Source organism: Ornithodoros turicata, chromosome 5, assembly GCF_037126465.1.
Source record: "Ornithodoros turicata isolate Travis chromosome 5, ASM3712646v1, whole genome shotgun sequence".
Classification (NCBI taxonomy): domain Eukaryota; kingdom Metazoa; phylum Arthropoda; class Arachnida; order Ixodida; family Argasidae; genus Ornithodoros; species Ornithodoros turicata.
In genome coordinates this window covers 20,420,547-20,446,569 of record NC_088205.1, presented here as the reverse complement: position 1 = coordinate 20,446,569, position 26,023 = coordinate 20,420,547, and the positions used below count along the sequence as shown (strand labels likewise).

The 26,023-nt window shown below is 44.7% G+C and overlaps 1 protein-coding gene and 2 long non-coding RNA genes across 3 annotated transcripts in view; 2 read left to right on the top strand and 1 right to left on the bottom strand.

Moving 5' to 3' along the window:
• LOC135395368 (uncharacterized) overlaps nucleotides 1-23,874 on the top strand; it is a 113,806-nt gene extending 89,932 nt beyond the window's left edge. The window contains exons 3-4 of the long non-coding RNA XR_010423042.1: nucleotides 22,062-22,178; nucleotides 23,733-23,874. This is a non-coding gene — a long non-coding RNA (uncharacterized LOC135395368). The remainder of the gene's footprint in view (nucleotides 1-22,061; nucleotides 22,179-23,732) is intronic.
• LOC135395367 (helicostatins-like) overlaps nucleotides 1-25,380 on the bottom strand; it is a 129,424-nt gene extending 104,044 nt beyond the window's left edge. The window contains exon 1 of the mRNA XM_064626607.1: nucleotides 25,219-25,380. Within this exon, the coding sequence (XP_064482677.1) occupies nucleotides 25,219-25,223 (5 nt within the window). The 5' untranslated portion in view covers nucleotides 25,224-25,380. The remainder of the gene's footprint in view (nucleotides 1-25,218) is intronic.
• Nucleotides 1,328-2,444, top strand: LOC135395366 (uncharacterized). Its single transcript, XR_010423041.1, has 4 exons — nucleotides 1,328-1,369; nucleotides 1,991-2,127; nucleotides 2,194-2,267; nucleotides 2,328-2,444. It is a non-coding gene; the product is annotated as an uncharacterized LOC135395366 (long non-coding RNA).
• Nucleotides 25,381-26,023: the final 643 nt, after the last annotated feature.

The following is a 26,023-nucleotide window of genomic DNA, read 5'->3' as shown; positions in this document are numbered from 1 at the left end:
GCACAGCCTTCTATGTACTTGTACACATCATCTTAATTTAAAATCAAACTTATAAAATCAACCTGAATTATCCTCGGCTTTGGTATATTTCTCTTATGGGCAATCTCCCTACTCGTTACCGTGTGGCATTTGTTGTTATGAACTATGAGGGTGGTGATGATGGAATTGTTTGCTGTGGTCGGCTGCAAGAAATACTGACCTATCTATGACTTTTTTTTCTTCTCATTTTTGGATACCCGAAATGACAGCAACCCCAGAGGTGTCTATGGAATAAATAATGGGGAGTAATTTTTTTAATTACCGCACTTGTTGCCGTGAATCACCTCATCCCATCGTCATTCATGTAGTTGTTGTCAATTAAGGGGACAATGGTAACAAATGAAAAAATGAAATAAAGGAAGGTAATTTGAAAATGAACCTTAGTGGGGCTGATTTTGAATTTCCAGTAGCACTCCATTCGTGTGTGTGCCTTTTTTTTTTTTTTCGCTGTCCTCGACATTATACTTCCAGCTTCAGAGCTATACGCGTGTTGGTATCAATCGTATCGAAAGAGATTGCGGGTACTATTACTGTTGTGGTCATGTGGTTTTATTACCCTTTCCTCTGTTCTATGCATGTTGGAGAAAGAAGGGCGGATGTATGAAAAGCATGCTACACGGGGTTTTGAGTCTTGGCGTATTATTTAATTTATATAAATGTCAGAAGGGCAAACAAGCGTCGCGTTTTAAAGGTGAACAACGTGATGGCCTCTATTAACGTCAACCTTGCAACATTGAAACATTTTCTGGGAGGATCATAATGGCAAAACCCCGAGACAGGGAGCGATGAAGGGCACACACGGGGCACACAACGTCACAAACACGACTCGAAGTCGGATACGAGATCTCCCTCTGCCCACACACAATAACGGCTATCTTAACTGTTGTGCCGTTTTAGAGTTCTTGAATACCGACCCAGAAAAGTAAGAGAGGAGAATGGGCCTCGCTTCTCATGGGTCTTCTTGTTATCAATGGGGTATTCGTGCCAGAGTCTGCCAGAGCTGGCCTTCCACGAGCGAGCGCCAGTGCAGACTGTGCAGGTCAAGCATACAACCAAGTTATGCGGATGTTTTGCATGGTGATTCTTCGCCTCCAAGGGCCAACGCATGGAAACCTCATCGAAAGTTTGTTGACTTTTTTAGACTGCAATGCTTGCAACATCTTGGTAAGAGAACTTGCCTTATTTATTTTTGGTTAAGGAGAGCTGAACGCCTCTAGATTAATAGTATTGATAGTTTGTGTAACAGCTGTGACCTGACAAAATGGCGTAGGTGCAGGTTTGCTGGTGGATAAACTTCATAATGTAGAGGCCGGAGTCTGTTCTCACAAAGGTATGATGTGCTCATGTGTTTGTGCAGTACTAGACGAACCTGACATAAGTTCTTTTGCCGTTCTCATCGACCTTCTATTTCTTTCGCCCCAATTATCGTTCAATCGACCCGCATGTAAGAGTGTTTTAGAGTGTGTTAGAGTAATTTCAAACATAAACGCAGCAAGTGACTCATACGCACAAAGGAACAGACGACAAGATTGCGCCTTGCGAGAAGACAAGCGAACATAATCCTGTCGCCTGTACCTTCTTCCTTCGTGCGTATGTAATTTTTTGCTTTTACGTTTGTTATTATATGACATACGAGCCCGTTTTGCGTTTACTGTTTGCATTTAGCGTGTATGTGGATGGATTAGAAGATGATATATCGATATAATATCGGATTTCGTTGGCGGAATATTGGCAGCGACGTTCTGTGCGGGAAAATGCAGAATACAATTTGAAACCGCCAAATTCCAAGTAAAAGATAGATAGTTGTGTTCGTTTTGATAAATATGACTGTGTATGCACGTATTTTGATGTAGTGTATCATAAGCTGCCCTTTAACTACATCATTACTTATTTCTTGTCGTTCTTTTTGCCGTTTAACGAAACTGACAGCTTCTCATCTTTTTGTGTATAGCTGCTGCTTGAGTTCAGAATATTGTTCCGTCCAACGAGAACTCGTCGCACAAGCGCAGCAGGGATTTGAAGATCTTTTGATGATCGTACAGGAAAACGGCACGGAGGCTGAACTACTCCTCATTGCAGATAGCGACGGTAAGTTTTTCTTTTTTGCTTTTTCCCATTTTGGGGACACTAAATATTCAATATGTGCTATTTCAGGTGACCTGTGCGTCCTTGCCCTGAAATTAATTTCACGGAGATAAAATGAGTAGTCTTCGTCACTTATCATAGAGGTGAGAACAAAATACGCTTGCTTTGCATGTAGGCATTATTTTAAAAAAAAGTCTTTTCAGGAACAAGAGCTGCCTCTCTGCCCCATAATCAAGCTCATCGATATAAACATCATCCAAAGGGCAATTTTAAAGCTCGAAGAGACAAAGGCTCGGGAGAAGTGCATTGATTTTGTAAATTTATTTATGTAGTACTGTAAATAAATATTTTTGCGTTTGGTTCACAAAACTTCGCATTGTCTTTGAAGTTATTTTAGGTACAGACATGACGCACTTTATTCCTTGCGTGCTTTTGGTGCAAAGAAAGATACTGTTCTGCACCCAGTGGTCTAGATTTTTGTACCTTTGTAGTACCTTGCTGCTTATATTAAATTTATACCTTCAAATTACCTGATAGAAACCTTCTAAACGGTATTTATTCTGCACCCAAAGGCGTGGATTTCTATACCGTTACTATACCCTGTTCTACTGACTAAATAGATACCTCGGGGTATATAATTTGAACCTCTCAATGGTACATATTTTACTCCCCAAGGGTTACTTTGTTATACCTTTGCTATACCCTGTTCCTGGGATTCAGTTTATACCTTGAGGTATTTAAGTTATGCCTTGTGAATGGTATTCTTTTTGCACCCACAGGTCTACATTTTGATACCTTTGCTATACCCTGTTACTGGGATTAAATTTATACCCTGCAGTATTGAAGTTATACCGCATGTATGGTGTATACTTTGCACCCCAAGGTCTGAATTGTCATACCTTGCTGGAGGGATGAATTATTATACCTCACCTGGTGGTATAATTTTTATCCCTTTTGTGGGATGCGCCACAGGACAAGCCATTTATACCTTTAAAGGTATAAATTTGGCTGACAGTGATATAGGAGAAGCCCTTGATTTGGATGGGCACATCAGGATACATCGCAGTCTCTGAGAGGCAGAGGAGGGAGGTGTTTCGAAGGTAGGGGCCCTTAGCTACGTCAGCGCAGTGCGCCTTAAGGGAAAGTACGTTTATTGCGGCTATCACAAACGAGTCTTGTCGTCACATGATTTGGTTTGCTTCTGCCCTGACCGTGTCGAGCTTGTGTGACTGGAAGCGGTGGAACTCGTCTGAGAGGCAGCGGTCCTGGTTTTCTCTCTTATGGTGCAAGCCGCTGCTTTCCTTTTTCCTCGATCTCCTTTGCGCGCTTCCGGCATTGAGCCGTGACGTCCGCAGACAGGCGTTGCTTACGTTGCTGTACAGTCTCGGCAGCCCGTCGCCGTCGATCGCATTCCGTTTTCCTTTGTCGCCTATTGGCCCGGCACTCGTACTTCGTTCGCACTTCATTGTACGCACGTGTGTCTGGGGTTTTTCCTGGGTTTTCCTCAGACGCTTTCAGACATATGTCGGCACAGTTCCCTTAGAAGTCGGCCCAGGACGCACATTCCCCCAGGGCGTGAGTCGTGACGTTGCCCACATACGTGAGGCCGGCAACGGCAAGCCCTATCACCACCACCACCACCACCTTGTACGCACGTGACGTTGCCCACATACGTGAGGCCGACAACGGCAAGCCCTATCACCACCACCACCACCACCACCTTGTACACTTCTTCTTCTTCATGACGCTTCTAGTGCTAACGCATTAAAACTCGCGTATCGTTTCCCGCTGTCTGTTTTCGTTCAAGCTACTCCATCCTTTCTTCTCGTTTCGTTCTCGTGTCCGCAGATGGACACCGCCGTTTCTCCTTTAACGTGAGCCTTCTAATGCTAATGCATTAACGTTGAGACGTCATTCATATAAACAAAGCATTAAAACGCAAGCAAGCTGGTGTAACGATGTTGCTCCTCCAGCTCAAGGAAAAGATACCATCGTCATTCCTATATTGAACGCGATACACCAACGTCTTCAAACGATAGATTTATTGCTTGACAGTTAATTACATTGGCTGTTGAACGTACGATTGCAAAAGTGGTCTCTCTTGAAGGCTGCCAGAAGGTTGTCAAGTTAAATTATCTTTCTTCAACCTGATCTTGTTGATTCATCCCGTTTGCGTTGAACGTCATAGAACAGCTCTTGAGCCTCGTTCTTTACGGGCATTGTGACTCCACTATGGATATCGCTTGAAAAAGAAAAGAGCCAGAGCAACCGATCAATTGCCTTTAATCCGAGCGAAAGAATTCACCTGAGCAAGCCTTATACGCGCTAAAGTCCCAAAACCCGCTCCCTCATCGTTTCTCTATTCACAACACCGCTTTCGTTCATGTTGCTCAACTAGACAACCAGAGAGAGAAAAATGAAAAGTCTTGTATTTCTGTCTAATCTAACCTTATTCCCTAAAGAGGATAGTTCGCACACAGTCATGGACAATATCTAAGGTGGATGAAGTTTTCTTCTTATTTTCTGAGCACCCTGAATCAATTGTGGCTATGAGGGGTGGGTGAAGTAGAAGGGACTTAATATGAGCAACGGTGACTATGGACAGGCGAAGAGCCACTTCCAACAAGTCTACACCTCTTACACCATTTAGGCAATCCTTCATTGGAAATCGGGCTCCTTTTGTTCCATAATAGTAGCATTCCCTTTTGCCGTTCAACGTGCCTCTTCTGCTTCACGTATGACACCTCTTATCTATGATGATGTACGGACCTTAGCGGGGTCCGGATGCCCTAATCCTCAATATCTGTCGTCACACAGCACTTGAACTGACCTTCTGTATTGTATGTAGCATGCTGTCCAAGGTTATGCCCCCTCCTTCAGAAAAACCATGCCTATGGTTACAGAATATTCAGAATATTGGCTCGTTGTGTCAGATGGTGCCCTGTGTTGACAAAGGCACGAATGGAAACATTCGAAGCGTTAAAATGCGTTCACTGAACAGGCGTTCTCTCAGGTTCTCCAGATGGGCCCAATTATTATTCTCATTTCTATCGTACGCATAGTTTGTGATGTAGCACGGATACAGGGTAACGTTCTAGCGTGCCGTACCAGTATTTTTCTCACAACAACAACAACAACAGATAAATTAGTAATAATGAATGGGGAAATTTGCCACATTAGGTGCGGCGCACTTCCCCAAGGCACAATGAACGGGATGAGATGTGTCCTGATGATGAGTATTTTTCTAACGACCGCTAGGAGTGTACGTTTACGCGTTTCGTGTCGGTTTTCATCTATTCATTTGGATGTTCATTGCTCGTACAAAGACGAGGAGCGGGACGTCTGAACCGGAGACATCAGGTTTGTTGGATTGCGAACAAAAACGAAAAAAAGTGACGGCTGTGTTGGAGCAATGGTGAAGGTGCGGCAATGTAATAGTTTACAGTGGGCGTCGTTTTTAACGCGTACATCCTGTAGAGGAATGGAATGTTCAAGGCAGGTGCGTTGTCATCATGGTAAATCTTAACCAATGCATTCTACATATTCTTGCACTCCCATACTTCTCCCGTTGCGTTGATCGTCTTTTCGTCCATCTATTTATCTCCGAAAGGCGACATCGAGAGAAAGTCGCTATACAGCGACTACCAGCACGCTTACGCTTATCTCGCGCAGCATAGCATGTACTCCGAGGCGCTCCACCAAAAGCAACGTTTGTAAACTGAACACATCTAAACGTCGATACAAAAAGGTTTCTTCGCGCCCGAATTAACGCGCGGTTAATTCAGTTCGATATAGAAAGGAAGTTACTGAGCGGTGGCTGCTTGGTGGGGATCCAAGCAGTGGCCAACTGATGTCTGTTATGTCGTGGACTTGAGACGTGTCTCGTTCTGTTCCGTGTAGTAACTGAGGTATGGTAATTGTAACTGGTTGGCGTGTGGGAAAATAACGTGTAAGGGTAACGACCTCGCGCTTCAGTTAAAGGGACAATCATCTGTCCCAGTCGATTCCGATACTATTGTGCCGCTTTACTCCGCGTTCATCACTGATAATAACGCCGAAAATCCGACGCGAACTGGCGGCGTTGTTCCTGTGCAGTTTGATGTAACACGTATAGCAAGAGCAAACGACGCATAGTGAGAGTACCCCGAGATTCCTTTTCTGGAAACGTCACCCGGATAAGTCCAATCAGCGAGCGCTCTTTTACGTTGACGACACCAATCAGGGAGCGGCTGGAGGGACCTCGGTAGCCTTGGCGACCGACCGACAGCCGGGAGGACGATCCGGAGTACTGGGGCACGGTATCTGCTCTGCGATCGGCTTGCAGAATATTGTTTCTGGGCGTAATACCGTGTTCCACGCAACATGGTCACGTAAGAACTCACACTGGTAAGCGAAAGTTGGCCGTATTTACGGAGGACTTTTCACTTAGTATATTGCGATGCGAACGCAAAGCAGACGACCTCGGAGACAATCGCCTACGCTGCGCTCCCATTGGTGTATCTGGCTTACGTCATCATGGTGTTAGCTGCAGAGAGCGTGCGAATCTTTAAAACTCGTTTATTTAATATGTAAGCTGTTTTCGGAAGAGAAACTTTGCCAAGTTGACTGGTAAAGCGGTGAGGTACATTGCCGTATCGGCCTCATAGATACGTTCCCGGATGCTTTAAAGTAGCCCAGAAGTCATTTTTAACACCCTGTTTTCTTCCTGTAAAACTGTTAAGTAGACCAGTAAGACACACCACGAGAAGTAGTTCACACCACAAAGTAATGATTACCGCAGAAATTGAATTTAAAGTACTCCGCGAAAAGCGACCGTGCGCAACGGTGGTGGAGAGCAGTACCAGCCTGAGATCTGCCTGTGACCTCGCGCTGACGCTATACAGTGTGCGCGCTCTCTGATCAGTTCAGAGAAATGTTGTCTGCTACTTAGCTGTCGTCAGCTACTCGGCTGTTCGTTCTGAAGAAGCATTGCTCCTGGCTCGGTCATGATGCGGCCCCTCCTTCTATCCCCAATTCTCCCGGGGAACTGGCAAAACGTGTTTACGGCGGCAAAGGGACAGGGCGATAACCCCCACTGACCAGCGAACTAGAACCCGTGGACCCTGTAACGTCATCGGTGACGAGGCATCATGCTTCTCCTCCTCGTTATATCCGGAGCTATGTTTGTGTGTTTATTTTTGTTTTCTTTTTTCTGGGAAACAAATTGCATACATCAAAACCTTTCCAGCTATTCGGTAAATTGACACACACACTTTCATCAGACATCTTAATCTGAAAATTTTTTGGATGGTCCTATGTGCTCCTTTAAGTGTGGAATTGCGGTACAAGTGCTAAACTAAATTTGTGATAACTGAGCGTGATGCCGGCTAGTTGGTGAAGATGCATAGTGCAAGAAAACATTGAGCTTGAGGAACGTAAAAGACGATGCACACACGAAGACCTTCGTGTATGTGTCGTCTTTTACTTTCCTCAAGCTCAACGTTTTCTTGCACTATGCTAAGATAAAGCTTTTAAGTTGCATTCACTTTGATTTCTTTTAGGTAAAAGGTAACTGTAAATTATCCAGGTTACTTTAACTAGGTGACTGTAGTTGGCATTTAAAAAAAAGAAAGTAATTGTAACTCAGTTACTATTTCACAAGCTAGCTGTTACTGCTGGTTCTTGCGGCGCCAAATCACGTACAGTGTCTGTATAATGAAGGTACTACAGCTCCCGTCAACCTTAATAGCAACACTGAAAAAATAAAATAAAATAAAAATATGATCTCGTGCCCGAGCGCGATTACAGCAACCATTGGGGTCATTAGGAAATCTTAATTGAACAAAATTATTCCGTTTGTTTAACGCGAGGATTTTGTTCACTTAACATCCCGCAGTGCCCCCAGGGTGGCTGTTATCGCGCTCGGAAATGAGACCGAATTTTTTTCAATGTCTATATTAAGCTGTACATAGTAAACGCCGTATTAGGCACCGATGAAGCCATCTTCGACTCTTAGTATAGTGAAGCGTGAGTGATTTATCGACACATCTGTCCTCCGACTCTGTGTTAGCACTCCGAAGCAAATGTGGTGTGAGGGCAGTAGAAATGGCACATAGTTCACCCTTGGAAGAGCGCTTTCTTTAAAAAGACACCGTCTGAGGTCGTCCCGGCTCTGCACATTGGACAACCACCGTTACCCCAACGCGCTATGTTAATGAGTTGGTCATTTTGTGTAACGACATTTTCCCTCGACTATTACGTGCTAACGGGCCACAACATTCATTTTGGCTCCTCTCTGCCAGCGATGTGCTCGCCGCCGGTTGAGCCCATTCGCTTCTTTTGCCGCTTTTGTTGGTTACGCTCTGGGGCAACTGAGAACATGCGCCATAGATGTAGGGAAGCTGGTGGACAAACTCCATAATATGAATTGCCTGAGTCTGGGACATTATTGATCTATGAATATATTTCGATAAATTAAACATTATTCTTTATTACGAAGTACTCCAGTCGGGGCGATATTGTACTAGGCACTGTACAGATGCTTGCGCAAGGACAAAAAGAAAAATGAAAATGATGGCTTCGCCACGATCTTGTGGTATCGTACACGTTAATATAAACATCTGGCACTGACTGTTCCCCATACAGCAGGACTGTCTGTATATTGTACTGGTAACGTATTGTACTGAGTAACGTGTTTTGCGGTGAACAGGTCAAAAAGAGAATGTACGTCTTAAAGTACGCTTGATCACTTCATCCACTCCGCTTTGACCTCCTTCATTTAAAATCGAAATCCACACCCGCGAAGGGCCACTATCATCCCAATAACATTGCGTCTGTTCGCGGAGAGATCGGGGGAGTGACACTTGATTGCTTCTCCTGCTTACTCTGGAGCAGTGCGGAGAAAACACGCTTGACAGGAGATGCCGCAGATACATTCGTGCTTCACTCTCGTTCCTCTTATGACTCCGCAAAGCAGGGATACAATAAACACGTGATTAGTCACTGAAGAGACTTGAGGTCATGACACGAAGGACATCGATCGCTGCCCAGAGTCGCTCAACCACGTTCTTGCCGGCTGAAACTGACTGTGGCCTCTCTCAACTACACACTTTTAAGAATGAACTTCACCGCATAGCACGCTCCTAGCCAACCACCATCTCGAATGATAGCGTTATCTTCCATGATTTGCTGAAAACTGGAGGCGCACGCCTTTTTTTTTGTGTGACAATTATGAACAGCATAAATGTCACAAAATGGGCTCCTCCCCACGTTTTCAACAAATCAGGGACGAGAACGTTGTCATTCGGAGTGTTGGTTGTCTAGAAGCGTGCTATGTGGTGAAACTAATTTTTAAGAGTGTAGGATAACTTGCGTATTTTCGGCTGTCAAATGTTTGTCGAAATCTCGTGAAAAGCCTTTGAATGCAGAGAAATGCTTTGAAAAAAGATTTTGATTGCAATGATATGTTATGGCCATAGGCTTCCAAATTCAGGAAGAAAAACGCTGCCTTTGTTCAGAAATTTTTCTTGGTTCAATTACGCAAATTAGCTTAATTAATGCGTGACGCGAATGCAAACGGCCCCAGTTATTGGAAACATTTGTGTGAGTGTATTCCAAGTACGGTAGTTTCATAATTTTTTGAAGTAAAACCTATCTTTGGGAATTGAGTGCATGACCCACTTCAGTTTGTAAACAAGAGGGTGCACCTGCGCATGCGCATGTAGCAGACGTCGCTGGTGGGCAAAAGGGAGTAGGAAACCACATGGTCTGTACGGCGTATTAGCCCTTTTTTTTTTTTTCGCGTAGCACATGTAATAGGGCACCACTTTGCGGCATGTCTTTAATAACGACCGAAAACACTCGATGATCGCGCAATTTTTGCCCAACTAACAGGACAGCAGCGCCGCCGCGTCGCTATGACGTCACGCACTGAAGTGAGTCTAATTCGTCCATCCATCGTTTTTGCAGTTGAGTTATACGGCCAACCGGACATCCTCTCGAAGAGAGTATGTAACTATTACTATAGATTACTAATTACCTAAAATTCATTAACTCGCTCTTTACTTAGGGGATTTTGAGCAAAAGCGCGATGCTAGAGTGAAAGACAGTCCCTGTTAAAAGCCACTCCATCGTTTTTGTTTCAAAATCCTGAAAAGCACACGTGCATTGAAATATCCGTCGCAAGGAACAGTAAGTCTGCTTACGCCTGACAAGCCTTTCCTCCCTTTCTTTTTTGAATAAACATACCCCCACTCTAATCTCCGAATTCTGATATGTAAATGAGCCGAAACCGTGCCGATCGGGAGCGTAGGGAGGACATTCCATGTCACGTGCTTTGGAGTGATGGAGATAATGGGATTAGGAGCTGATCCGCTGTCCAGATCAACTGCCTTTTGGGAAGCTCAGTTAAGCCTCTGTTAGCGAAGGTCAATCGCATCTGAGGCGCGCTGTTTTGGTTTCGGCTCATTTGCATAACGATATTCAGCGATGGATATTTCACGGTACACTCAGGTTTCAGGATTTTTAAAAGATAGAATGGCATTCTACAAGGATTGCCTTCCAGTTAGCTATCTCACTCTTGCCAGAAATTCCATAGTTAAAGCGTTAAGTAATCAGTTTGAGTAATTAGTAATCTTGTAGTTGCATACTCTGTTCGAAAGGATGGCCACATAGCCGTAGAAACCACCTGAAGAAATGGCGTCTGTGTCGCTTTTATAGTTTTTTTATATACCACCTGTATCAGATAAAAATGAACTCCCACCTCCCTGTATTTTGAAAAACGTCAGTTTTATGCCTGTTCTGTCCACTCCCTAGATGATACCGAGGAGCACTCTGTATTCAAGGTGGAATTTCTGCTTTAGGAGACCTACGTCTCCTAAAGCAGAAATTCACCGCAGAACACGCTCTCAGCCAACCGTCATCACGAATCACATCGTTCTGCCCCTGTGCTTTATATACTTTTTGCTCTGTCTGACCAAGAGGCTTCTTGACGCTGACGGAGTGTTTTAGAGCGGTAGAATGATATGCGTTTGTAGTACCATGATTACATAAATGGGATCAAGGATAATTTACTTTTATAAAAAAAAAAAAGAAAACGAAACGAGTGAGAATAGTAGGGTGGATTGCATGACGGTGACAATTCGGACTGGTTGGTCCAATATGTCTAACGTGTGTGAAATAACGCTGGTGAAATGCGCGGCCCGTAAAACGGTCGTCGGGGCAACATCGCTTGCGGTGTTGTTTCCGGGAAGATTTTTTCTAAAGAATAACGCTGGTGGTGAAGACACGCACGCCGAGACGAAGTCTCATGTTATGGTTGTGGTAACAGTGTCAGAGAAAATGTCCAACAGGAGTTACGTGTTCGTGGAGACATAACGAGAATTGAGCTAGGTGTGAATTCCGGGTGTTTCGACGCCAAGTTGACCTCCTTGACCATAGACCATTCAGCTTGTCCAAGTACTTGGCCCATGGAGCTCCCTTACGCATCAGTGCCGGACTCTTTGCTCCCTTCTTGCTTTCATGCAAGCCACGGCCACCTCGAACAGCTCTAAACAGAACTCCGACCTGTCGTCGCTTCGCGTTCACCATTATTCATAATCTCATATTAACCTCTGTGAAGTGGGATAGGGTCCTGTGGCTACCACTGGGAAACATCCCATCTCAGCATCACTTCTCCTTCATTTATTGTTGTTGTTCGGAAAGTATGGGTATCTATTTGTATCTCAGGATAAGTGTCCAGCAGCTAACATACTATGTCGAAAAGTTCAAGATGGAGCGGAAGTAGATTGATTCCAACAGAGATTAATTAAGTCAGTAACGTGTTCGCTAACGAGAAATTTTAACGAATGTACGTGCTAAACAAATCACGATTTCACGAGCTTTTAGTAATTTGCTAACTACTAGCGTTTTTATTTTTACTAGCAGAGGTACATACTAGGAAATAAATGCCTTTCTATTACACACACACACACATATATATATAAATGGGATGATGATGTGGTGGGTCATTCCATTGCGGCCTTTCTATGAAACGGCCATGGTAATATACTGATTCGCGGCAAATATTGCCATACGGAAAACATCGCAGGTTACAACTGTACAGTACAACGTTACAAAGTGTTCTTCAAATATTCGAATGGCTGTTTATGACGTCTTGTATTCGAGAAATAAAACTGCGTCGTTCGTACATCTAATTTGCTCATAAATCTTAATACATGTAGATGCTCCGTGGAGAAAGGCAACAACAACAAATATATCGTCACTATGACATGGGAGGGGGAACGCCACTTCCTGCTGCACATCAGCCGTTAAGTTTTTGGGAACAAACAAAAAGCTGCTCAGGCGTTCTTGTTTGTCCGGTTGTATTTTTAAATAAAAATGTGAAAAGTCTGTTTCGAGGCTGTTTATACCACTTGACGTATGAAGAGTATGGCGGTGTTGACGTGACATCCAAATATGAGACGATTTTGACATCCGCGAAGGTCATATGCCCGTGCGACACGTAATAGGCTTCACGGCCAACAAAGAATGACGATCGTTCACCAATACTGCCGGACCGACCGATTTTGGGAAACAGATCAACCTCATCTACTTTTATTTGCTTTTTAAATTGGATTCCAGAGGATTCACGTGCCTCGGTCATACTTTGAGATGCCTATTCTTTCTATCTGAGATTCAGTCTCTCGACAGTGTCTAATCTGTTTTAGAAACGAGGTCCGGATTTTCATATAAATCCTGTTTTTGTTTGTTTGTTGTTGTTGTCTTTCTCTCGATGATGTAGAGCAAAGGGTTGAACTTGGCGAGGAATATAAGCTCCCCTAAAAACGTAACTTCTAAAGCAGGGCGCTATCGACATTAAAATGGGTACTACGACTACCCCTTTTGGGACCTTCAGTGGACACCTTTCAGAGAAAAATCTGCCACCGAAGCGGGTCATTTGTTGCAGTAATTAGTTGGTTTCGGTTTACATATTTTTGTCGCGGCTGGTCGCGGCGAAGCGCAAAAGGACGCAATTCATTGGTGTAAGGACGTAATTCATTGGTGGATAAGGGAGTGAAAGAGCGTCCTTTTGCGCTTCACCGCGACCAACCGCGACAAAATATGTAAACCGAAACCAACTAATTACTGCAACAAACGACCGCTTCGGTGGCAGGTTTTTCTCTAAAAGGTGTCTATTGAAGGTCCCAAAAGGGGTATAGTACCCATTTTAATGCCGACAGTGCCCTGCTTTAAATTTTTTTTTACGAAACTTATTTGAATTTTTATTTAAATAATGAGCGCCTCCCACTCATTCACACGATGCGCAGCTTGTAGGCGGTATCAGATAGATACTTGTAAAAAAGAAAGTTCTTCGATTGGTGCACCCGTTCACGAATTATTTAGCCTGGAGATTTAACTGAAACACCCGGTATAAGTACAGGGTTGGCAGGTGAGCGTTGTTTTCGCGTTCATTTCATGCCGCGTTGATGAGTGTGCGTAAAAATGCAGGTTTTCGGCGAGTTTTTTGTGTGTCAGAGATGATTTTGCTGATGCAACGAGAATCGAGTGCGACTGGTCTTATCCGGTGTACTCTTAGGGTCGATTCATACGATGCAACTTTTTGCTGCAACTCTGTTCCCACTACAGTTGCGCGCAACCGAAGTTGCACCAAAAAGGTCCCTTTCATACGGCGAGCAACTCTGAATGCCGTAGTTGTCACTGAGCTCGCCAGATGGCGCGAAAAAACGTCATTGTCATTATTTTCGTCCAATCCCACTGCGACTTCCGCTCGTTACGACTTCATCCGTTGCGGGTTTGATAATCTTGCATAATTTCCACTGGTCAGTGATAATTTCATCGTCTCGCGTACTGCCGCTGCAATAACTGACACATGAAAGTCTTCCTGATTGGTCGCGCTTGCAAGGCGGAGCCGTATGATTGACAGGTTGCAGCTAGAGTTCCAGGAGAAATCGCTCATGAAGCGATCGGCTGTCCAACTCCTGCAACTCGAGTTGCGCAACCAAAGCTTCGCGTTCATACGGTGCAACTTGGTGGCGCAACCTAGTTGCGCGCAACTAGAGTTGCATCGTGTGAATCGACCCTTACTCCTGACCACATGGCACGCTGAAGGCCAACTCGCATTGCGCAGAATGATACCATTATGAGTCACTCCTCATTTGTGGAAAGCGCGAGGCGTACGCCTTTTTGTGATAATGCATAACTGCGTAAGTGCCAGAAAAATACCTCTCGTTTCAGCTGAACGCGTCGTTCAGGCTAACGAAACGAGCAACTTTATCGATGATTTGCTGTGGTCACGATCTGTGCTTCTCGTGAAACTTCTTCTTTGTGGCTACTGTGCACGTTACGAGCGCTCACGCGTTGTGATGTCATCAGCCTGTGCGAACAGCAGGCTGCCAGCTAGGCTGCATTTTCTCCGATTAACAGGACTGTTTTAACTGTTCCGATGGCTCGCATTCTCGTGCTCTCATACATGCTAGTTCCATTCCAATGTTCGTTTCCATGCTCGTTCATCATCTTATTCTTCTTCCCGTCCCATTATATGGCTCGCTAGTCATGTAAAAATGATGAACAAAAAAGTATGTTACTGTAAGTATAATCGTCGAGCAATACGCAAAAAGTGTAAATCATATTCCTGCCCTGATGATGGTGCGTGCTGAGTCCGAGGCCAGAAAGGGAAGACGTAGTGGTATCACTAGTATCGGAAAAAAAAAAAAAAAAGAGGAGAGGCTGCCCTCTCTCCTCAGCGTAAACACTTATTTGATTACCTCTACGTAAATTTTTCCTTCGAGCATGCAAGTACAACACGCAGCGATACTCTCAGGCTCCATAAACAGCAGACTTAAACGTTTTTCTAGTGAGCTTGTACAGAACATTAGTGAACTTTTTTTTTCTTTAATTCCGTGTTAGCACCGCGAGGCAAGACAATGTTATGGAACTATTCAAGAGAATCTACCTCAGGAAATGTACAGAATGCCTTGCTCTTCACCTTCATTACAACATCGACACTATGTCCGCAATGTACTCTAATAGAGAAGAATTAGAAAACTAATATAGACATCCAATTCGCCTTAGTTGTTATCACAACACCTATGAGTTATCAAGACGGTGTGAGTTACGGTCGCGAGTCTTGATAAACGGTGCGGACAGCGTTTTTTTGGCGGACGGAACAACTTTACAAAATCTGTCTCGTCCAGTTGAAAGTGATCCTGACGCTATTGAGTCCATAGGGCACGGTTAGAAGCTTGTGTGGTCGCCCAATCGAATAATCCTTCCGTCATCTTTCTTTGGCAGCTTTAACGTCAGTGACTCGTTACGAATAACGAAACGGGGATCGACGCTTTGCTGTGGTCACAATCTCTGCGCCACGTTTAGCTTCCTCGTTGAAGCTATCGTGCTCGTTACGAGCCCTTACATGTTGCGATGTCACGGCCCTGAACGAACTACAGCTACCAACGAGGCCGCAATGTTTTCGACCAATGGGGTTGTTTAATTTGGCCTGGATACGGGGGAAATGTTTATTAAGAAAGGATAGCTGGCATGGCTTGTCTATATGGCTTGTCGTTGTCACTTCTTCTCCTTTCTCCTCTTTATCTGCACATTCTCGAGAATATCTCGCAGCCCTCATGTATCCACTGGTGTAAATATGATGAAAGGGAAAGGATGTCATTTTGTACACAGTCGTGGAGCAATACGTGTTCGCTTCTGCAGAAATTCCGATTCTGCAAGTCTCCAGACGAAGATATTTAACGTTCTAACGAGTGGGTAGACCCACTCGTAAGGCAAACGATCTCGTTCGATCGTTACTGGACCTAGAGGTTACGCCTCGTTAACGAAAAGAGCGCGCCACACAGCACAAGCTCGAGTTCACGAGTGCCTCGCGCTTCGTTAGGTCATGAGCCATGTAGGCGATGAAGCCTGTGTGCACGTGAACACACTCGTTAGGCAGACGAGACCGCTTGTCGTTACGCGAGCGAGAGATTGCGCTTTTGCCCCGTTAACGAATAAAGCTCATGAGAGAACTGTTGTTCTGAGGCTGGGACAACATAGAAGGGACAAACAGCCTTTTCAGTGACTTTCATCTTTCATCGAATGAAGCTCGTCACGTGAAACGTGTCACGTGTCCGTGTTAACGAGGGCCCCGCCCCTCGTTAGCTCGCGAGCGGTGGAAGCGATTAAGCCCACGATGTCATTCGGGATGACGGTTGGCTATAGGTTCGTAGGTTCGTGCTACGCGCTGCACTCACCATTGAGTCGATTCACACACAGAGTACACGCTTCTAACACGACGAATCCTGACCACTGGCTGTCCTTCCACTCAGATGCCGACAGAGTTCCCTGTGTCCTCGAATGGTCACAGATGCTTCGTGGTGTCAGCAGGTAACTTAATAAAAAAATTGTCGGCGGCTTAAATATTTCATTGGAGACACTTCTCCTCCCTTCCCTCGAAATATGTGACTACGTTTTCCCGTGACGTCGCAATGCTGTCTTCTCAGTTTCCGAGTGAAGGTTATGATCCGAATTCATTTAGAAATTGGCTGACGAGCGAATCGAATAGTGCGGATATTAAGGCTCACTGCCGGATGTTGTGCCCATCTCTAAGTGACAATGGAATTGTGTAAAGGGAGCTGATCCCGGATATTATGCCCCCGGATGCTTAGCTGGGATCCATTTTTAAGACGCCGTTAGAGATGTTATGGATAGTATAGTCGTGAGTTGAGCCGCATCTCTTCCTGTTTTACATTGTCACAGTGGGATTGACTGGAATAGTTCATCGAGTACGTGTTGGTCACCTGCCGACGCTTCGACTCTAGTCGGCGAATACTGAAGAACGCCATCGTGAAACTTGACAATCGACCATGTAGTGTTGAAAATGTAATGGGGAGCTGGCCAAGGCAGCACCAGTAACCTGCGCTGTGTGCACTCACGACCTACCTCAAGGACATACGTGCTGATATAATCTTTTAATTCATTCAGTGCTTCCACACGTCAAGCGTCCTGGAACAGCTGGTCGCACCAGCGCCGACCTACGTTTCCATTTTTTTTTCTTTCTATTTCTATTCTATTCTAGTTCATCGAGAGCTCTATCAGACTATGCATCAATATCATCTTTACTGCATGCATACTATCATTTCCAAGTTGATATACCGGTAGTGCTCTGTATAATCGCATTTCAGAAAACACCCTGCAGTATGCGTAAGAAACACCGAAATGATGCCATAGAAGGGGAAAAAATATGCGCGCATCCGTCAGAGCTGGCGGATTCGCTTTACGAGAGCACTCGAGCCGTCTCGCCATCACATTAAACATTCTGACAAAATTCACAATTCCGCGACATGTCGATGCACGTACCAGTGGGCCAGAGTAAGAACATTTCGAATGCCAGGTTTCAAGACGCAGGGACTCGTAGAATGGACAAATGCGACTGTATTTCCTTACAAAAGTGAGGGTATAGGATAATGATGAGAATGTGGAAGACGAAAGCTTTGGTTGCACCGTCGAAGAACCATGGACGTCATTTCCCAGGAGAAATGCAAATCGTATACGTACGTTGGAAAATACTGGGCGACGGTAAAAACACATCGTATGGCACAGATGCGTCGATAACTAAGCACACGTGCGTCCTATGAAGTGCTCTTACACTCTTAGAAATGAACTTCACCACATAGCACTCTCCTAGCAAACCGTCATCCCGAATGACAACGTTCTCGCCCCTGATTCGCTGAAAACGGGAGGAGGAGCCTATTTTGTGCCATTATGCACGGCACAAAATAGGCTCCTCCTCCCGTTTTCAACAAATCAGGGGCGAGAACGTTGTCATTCGGGATGACGGTTTGCTAGGAGAGTGCTATGTGGTGAAGTTCATTTCTAAGAGAGTACTGCCGTTCCAATTCTCAGGGCAGCCGCCCTTTCTCTCTTTTGGCCATATTCTGGCTCCACCCTCGAGCAGCACCTTCGAGGGAGTGCTCTCTTTGATTTTCTACCGCATCGCCTTTCCTTGACGTTCCCTCCACTCAAGGACGCCACTTTCCAGAATAACTCGAGTGTATACCGAGTGAGCTTATAACAGAGCGCACGACTGTGTTTGTGGGAGGCGCGTGACTATAGGCTAACAGAAGACAGTCAATACTGTACAACCGACAGAGAGAGATGAAGCAATAACTGCCCTAATCTCGCTCCAAATTCAGGGATCCGCGTCGAGGGGACAGCTCGACGACAGCGCCGGCTCCCTCTACACAAGAACGCGCAGCAGCATCACCCTCCAGAAGCTCTCGAGTAAGGCGAGTGTACTTCGAAATATGGCAAAAAAAAAAAAAAAAAAAAAAAAAACTGAGGCAAAGATCTTATTGAGTTTACAACTGTCCTTATTTCTGGGTTGCGTTTACGAGAAATTGAATTCGCAGAGACCGGAAAACGAAAATGATGCGTCGGCTTCCAGTCATGCAGGCTTGTGTATTCGTCAGATGTGATGTCATGTGACAGATGAAGAAATCGTCATTATTCGTGCATTATCTTCGTTGCAGCATCACATACACTCTTAAAAACGAACTTCACCTCATAGCACGCTCCTAGCCAACCATTATCTCGAATGATATCGTTATCTGCCCTGATTTGTTGAAAACGGGGGGCGTACGCCATTTCTGTGACACTTATGCTGTTCATAATTGTCACAGAAAAGGCGTACGCCCTGTGATGTCAACAAATCAGGGCAGATAACGATATCATTCGAGATAATGGTTGGCTAGGAGCGTGCTATGCGGTGAAGTTCATTTTTAAGAGTGTAGGAGTACACATAAGTTGGAGTAAGACCATTTGGAAGGCAAGAGAGACCGCTTATTGACATTGGTACGAGGGACGTTCAAACACAGGTTCCTCCGAGATGTATCGGCACAATTAGAACTGGTTCTCAAATACTCTCGCGATGCACCTATAACAAGTGTTGCCTCTTCTAACAGTCGCAAGTAAAGTTTTTCCGATGATCATCGTTGCGTATTTTGTGGCAGATTCGAGCAGTCGCCAACGCACGATTGCAAAAGAAGAACTGCTTTAAGGTTCAAAGCTCAGCAAATTCAGTTTCTACTCAATTATAAATAAGAGCGCTAAAAACACCAGATATGATACAACAAATGAAAAGGTGTCGATAATAAACGTGATAAGCCCTTATTCCTTTCAAGTGACTGACATCGCGTTGCTCGCATCGTTTTCGTGGAGTACTTATCACCTACTGAACTGCACAATGGTAATGAGCTGACATATATTTCGTCGTCTTGTCAGAAGAGCACACCCTGAGAACAGAACAGACGCAGCCATTTTCTCCCTTAATGGAGGCACCCACGCCTTGGCACGTGTAGAGATCAACAGCTCGTCCCAATTTTAGGTCATGTTTGCTTACCAAGTGTTCGGACCCGTTTGTCCCCAATGACCTTTACCCACTGCATAGCACGCTTTGCCACGAATTATAGGGTAATCGCTTCTGACTCCACGAGAGAACGGGCGTACGCCATTTTGTGTTAATTCGGGTATATGACAATTGAAACAAAAACGCGTACGCCCCCCACTCTAGGAGCGTGCCATGCGGCGAAGTTCAGTTCCTAGAGTGCCCTCTAAAAACAGAGCTTCACCGCATAGCACGCTCCTAGCCAACCGCCATCCCGTACACTCTTAAAAATGAACTTCACCACATAGCACGCTCCTAGCCAACCATCACCCCGAATGACAACGTTCTCGCCCTAGATTTGTTGAAAACGGGAGGAGGAGCCTATTTTGTGCCGTGCATAATGGCACAAAATAGGCTCCTCCTCCCGTTTTCAACAAATCAGGGGCGAGAACGTTGTCATTCGGGATGGTGGTTGGCTAGGAGCGTGCTATGTGGTGAAGTTCATTTTTAAGAGTGTATGACAGCGGTCTCTCCATCGATTTCATGTAAACGGGGGCGTACGCCATTTTTGTGGCAATTATGGACTGTATAATGCCACAAAAATGGCGTACGCCTCTCGGTTTCAGCAAATGGGGGAAGAACTGTATCACTCGGGATGATGGTTGGCTAGGGCCGTGCAATGTGGTGAAGTTCATTTTTAAGAGCACTTCAGTCTCGTCAGAGTCTTTCATCCTGCCCATACCTCCACCTTGAACCCTTCACATTCCTTCTTCCTTTCTCTTTTTTTTTTCTCTTACTAGAGCCATGCGGCCAACAACAGCAAGCTATTTCGGCATCACCCCCTCCCCCTCATTTTTAAGAGTGTATTTTTAAGACTGTGTTCAATTTTAAGAGTGTGTGAGTTACGAGTGTGAGTGAGGATGGGTAGGGACATACGGATTTTAGAGGAGTTGGCTGTTATTTCTTACACTATACTGAAAAAGATAACAATAGATATCATGGGCATGAATTAAAGGTGCTGTATTAGAAGGGAACATACAAGAAAAAGAAAACGCACACACTCTGTGAGATGTCTCACGCGGTTTGTGGTCGGCGGAAAAGACACTTTCATTATTCACAGTTTACTATACATGACGTTCTCGGGACTTAGGACGCTCGGACGCTTTCTTGATTTGTTGAAAACGGGAGGCGTAGGCCTGTTTGTGACAATTTGAACTGCCACATGAAAGCGTATACGACCCTATCTCTTCACATCAGAAGCGACAACTGTATCAGTCGGCACAGTGGTTGGTGCATATCGTGTTTGCTGTGAAACCGGATGCCGTTTTGGCACCTAACCGGAAGCGGTGAAAACGGCATATATAGTTCGAGCTCGCTTTCTAAAAAGAGAAAAAAAAAAGGAAATAGAAAACGCTCTGCCAAACATGCGTGAAACACCTTCCGATGTAAAGCTAGCGTAAAGCGTCTAGCAAGGCGCGACGAACATTGGAAGGTCGACCATCCTAAAAAGTAAGACCCAACCGCTCTCGAAGAACCTAGACATCTGTACTGATCTCATGATTTAGGACATCTCGCAAGACATCACAAGTCGAGCGCGCCGACGCTCGTAAGAAATTTATGTTGTCAGCGTCAATCCTTACGCGAACGATCCCATACACCTTGAGGCTTGTTCGTCTCTTTGTGCATTTCGTCCTCGCGACAGTTACCTTCCATCAGATTCTTACATGCTGCTTTTATTGAAAATACCACGGTGTTCGTCATACGCACCGCAACTTTTCAGGAGCAAAATTCCGTCGACCATATTAAGAGACAAATGCCTTTTCAAGTAGGTGTCCTGAACAGATTATGGCAAGACATCTTGTAATCGCGCATACTTGATCCTCGATGTTCGCACGAGTTGGAAAGTGCACTTTTTGTGTTGATTTACTCTTTCTTGGAAACTCTTTTATACGACATAACTGTTCTCCCAAGCCGGCCAAGTACAAACATCTCAGGGGCTCCCAGACGCGTAACTCCTTTTATGTCATAACTCGAAAGAATGCCGGACCAGCACAAAGGCGCAGACGGGGTTACAAACTCTGTAGCCAGTTGTACTACGTAATGTTGCAACACTCCTTGACCGCAATGCACACTCCTCGCCAACCACCGCCCCGAATGCCATCGCTGTCAGCCTGATTTGTTGAGAACGGGAGGTCTTTTTGTGACAGCTACATAGATGGTCACAGAAAGGCCAGCGCAAGTCAGGAGTGGCATTCTGTGCAATGCTTGGCGTTGAGCGTGTTACGTGGTCAACTTCTGTTTTTAGTTTCCCCCTTATCTTCAATAGAAGACCTATCCTAAAAAAATAGGAAGTCTTTTTCTACCTTTTGTAGATGCACTGAAAATAAAAACGAAATGAAATAAAAATGGAGTCGTCCCTTCCAGCGAATGTCGCTTATTTGTTAGGAATTTCGTTTCGGTTCTCTATTTTGTTGCCGGCGGAGTTTCTGTGCTGACACCATTTGTGGCTTCCGTTTTTTTTTTCTTTGCTTCGTGCAGCTTCGGAGCCACATATTCTAGTAATAAGATATTCGTTGCGTTTCAGCAATTCTCGGGACCCTATGACGTCAGCAACGATGTGCCTTCTATTAGTGGGGTTGGATGTTATTGAAGACTGGAAGATCCTCGACCACATCGCCTTTCGGTCACCAATGGAATAATGGTAATGGTTCTGTGATTGGACACGTAAGGTTTGTCTTGCCAGTGTGGCGACATGTTGCACGTGCCGCAAGGTAGGACTGCGGATAATTTGGACCACCTGGGGTTCTTTTGACGTGCGCCGGAAATCTCCAACACCAATGGATCATTAATGGAGAGAGGAGTTTATAACACAGCTTTGATGTTAGAGTCTCACTGCTAATAAGTGCAAACGTCATTCTCTCAACCTTCAGGCTCAGCTGTTGTAAACTCTGCTCTTGGTTGTTGAGCGAAGAGGGACGAGCTCGCATATCGGCTCATCATTGGGAAATACTACTCTGATCACGCTGAATGTCAAAGCGCGCCTCTGAAGTGCAATATACAATAACCAATGCCTCGTGGGAGGATTACATCATATTGTATTATCAGCCTGCTCTCGGATGTCTTTTTCTTTTTGTTTTCTGAGCTCATCCACACTCTTAAAAATGAACTTCACCGCATAGCACGCTCCTAGCCAACCATTATCTCGAATGATATCGTTATCTGCCCTGATTTGTTCAAAACGGGCGGTGTACGCCTTTTCTGTGACACTTATGCTGTTCATAATTGTTACAAGAAAGGCGTACACCTACTGTTTTCAACAAATCAGGGCAGATAACGATATCATTCTATATGATGGCGGGCTAGGAGCGTGCTATGCGGTGAAGTTCATTTCCAAGAGTTGGTTGTTGGTTGGTTAAATAACAAGGGGAAGTTGAAGAGTCATTTCCAAGAGTCATTTCTGTGAAATAGCCGTTTCATTTAATGTCAGAGCTACTACTTAGAGGCCTAGGAAAGCCTGAAAACTGTAATTTCCGGTCTCGGTGGATCGGCAGCGATCTCTTTCGATCCGCGAACGAATTAATTTAACACAAAAGGCGACGTGTGCTCTACCACCAAATTACTGGCAACTTTGGAATCAGTAGGTGGAACTATAGTAACGGTGCGTGAAAGGCTCGGTAGAATGAGTTCCCGTGCGTGAGGAATACGCCGCTTTCAAACGTCATCCTGTGGTTGGTGTCACTCACTCGTATTTCCTCGAAACGTTCACGAAACTTAAAATGCAGTGGGCCCGTATGTTTCGATCCGTTAAGCTTCGTTCTGTGGGTCTCATCGATTTCGCTGTCTTCGATAGTTTCACATCCTAGAAGACGTCTCAGAGCGTAGGCTGACATACTGTAACGATATTTTGTAGTGATATTTTATCAGCTATCAGCAGTCTGACATGCAAGTTTCAAACAGATTCGAAAACTATGCGGTTCCTACACGCAGAATTACTTGAAACGACAGTAATGCAGTAGAAAACGCATGAAAGCACACGTCATTGCCTGTAATTTGGGGCTTTGTCATTTCGTGTTCTGATAACGTTTTAAAGAAGGATACAGAATTACGATCTGTGCAACGAACGTCCGCGATAACGTTTATTAGCTTAGCTCATAGTCGTCCTGCTCTATATCTGCTACTTGGTACATATCGCAGGAATAAATAAAATACAACCGATAGAAGTGACATTTCTTTTTCACACCAATTTCTTTTCTAGATCGATGAGTTGACTGGGGAGAGCAACGCCTTATTTTCCCTATTCGGCATGTCCGCTACAGGACTAAGACTTTCTGTCATCCAAGCTTATCTACCTCGAAGGCTTCTACAGTAGCGTAAATAAAACGATAAATTCGGTTCCAATTCTCCGCACCTCCTATATTTATGTTCTTTTTCTTGTTTTTTTTTTTTGTGTGTGTGTGTTTTTGTTGATGGCGAAGCTTTCATACTTGGTGACCTTCAGCGAGGGAAAGTCCCTCAACCGAGACGTGACGTAGCTCAATCTTCTGTACTGTATCGGACAAAAATGAGCAAGAAAAATACCATAGCTTGCGTAGCTTTCATTCTCATTGACTTGGTGAGATAGCTTCTATGTGCAATATTCACGCAGCATTTTACACTGTTCATTGACCGTGGCTACGGGACCGTGTTCATTAAATAATTTCCTATCATTTCAAAAGCATTGGGGAGCTGGGAGAAGCGTTGTAACGATAGTTCTCAAGGTAGCACATGTGAAGCAAGCTCGCGAAGGATCCGTTCATTCCGCGCTATTCAGACTCCTAAATAATACAAATGAAATATTGAGCTCCCATTCGAGGCAGCACGGCTGTAGGGTAAATTCTATATGAACATTCCGGATTGCAGTCTGTCCCAGCACGCTGTCGGACTACATAATTCAATATATCGCAGAACTACATCAGATACTTTCGTTTGAAAAGTGAAAGAGCTCCAATAGTCAAGAGTCTGCGAATAGTCACACGCGTATTAGTACCCGGGTAGACGGACGGCGCTCTTTTGCTTCGACACACATGGTTGTTGCAATGATAGCGGTAGCTCCGCAAATATTAAACGAGCTATGTCTTAGTAGAAATAAGATTTCTAACATTATTTGGCGCGATTTATTCTCAATAACCGACTCCCTTCCGAGTTCTAAATACTATGACACCCGGCCAATGTTTAGCAACCAAATGTCGAATGTCTTTGTCACCTTTTTCTGAGTAAGAATTTTCTTTGTAAGTTCTAGTTACTCGGCTTAAGTGATAAACGATAAAAAGACTGAAACTACCGTTTATTAACGTACAAGCTCTCTTACAGTAACTTGAGTGTTTTTATCTTTTTACCACTTGCGTTGACCGCACTTGACAAAGCTTCTACATTCCTCGATTACTCGGCTTGTACTAAAATGCGAGCAGAATGTGTAATTCCAGTCACGTCTCACTACTTAGAGCACTTAATACTTTGCAATATTAAAGACTCGATGTCTTCGCAGTTTAAAATTTGTAGTCCCATAATTTGCATTCTGAGCTGTGGCCGCAGTTGAATCCCGAAAGAAAGACTCTTGGTATCCTTTGCCGTTTAGCTCTTGCCGACGAAGAACTAGTCAAGTTTAAAACATGATTTCGAAGCTTGTAGTAGTACTGTCTATAATCTCGACTGTCACTGTAAATGGAACTTTGTTAACGAAAAAAACGTGGGAAGGCACGCACCTCATTTCCGCAAAGCTGTATCGCCGAAAACGGTCCGAAAATCAGAATCTTCCTTGAGCCAACTTTTGCACCAGTCAAGTCCTACAACGTCCGGCTCGGAGGCGCTCAACACTCTCGAAGCGGCCTCACTGTTTTCGTGGCTCGCGTGCAACAGTATTCGCCAAGTTCGGCCCACAACTCAGGGCTTTATGAGCGCGCGCTTTGTGACGTCACGCGCTGACCGGACCAATTCGCTTCTGAGGGAGAGTCACGTGGCGTCTTCGCGCCCTCTGTGGAACGGACGGAGCTTGTGATGTTTTTTTTTATTTGTTTTTTGGAGTAGAGTTTTTGCTTTCCTCGAAAGGGTACTCGAGGGATCGTTGTCGTCCTGTCTAGGGAGCGCCAATATCAATTGGGGAAAAAATGAAGGATTGTGGCGACGCACTTCTGATGGGATGGCGCCTACGATGGGCGCAGAAGGAGTTTAGAGAGTAGTGACTGCGTCATGCATGTGGGAGGACTAGCTCAGAAGGAACTGGAAAATAACCGGGAAGAAGAAAGATTTCGTTAAATAGCGGCACCTAGTTAAAATATATCGACAAAGTGAAAAGCAAATAGAGGAAAAGCAGCGTCTTCGTTCAAAGGGCGTTAAAGGGGGTAAGAACTCCTATCTGGAGGTATTTAGTTACGGGTGCAATAGGTGTAATATTGTTCTTCTACGCTTCATAATTCTATTTGCAATTTATTGTTCAATACTTCTCCTTCATAACGTGTGCAGCGTTAATACAAAACGCACTTGTTTTTTCGGATACGGGCGAGTAGACGT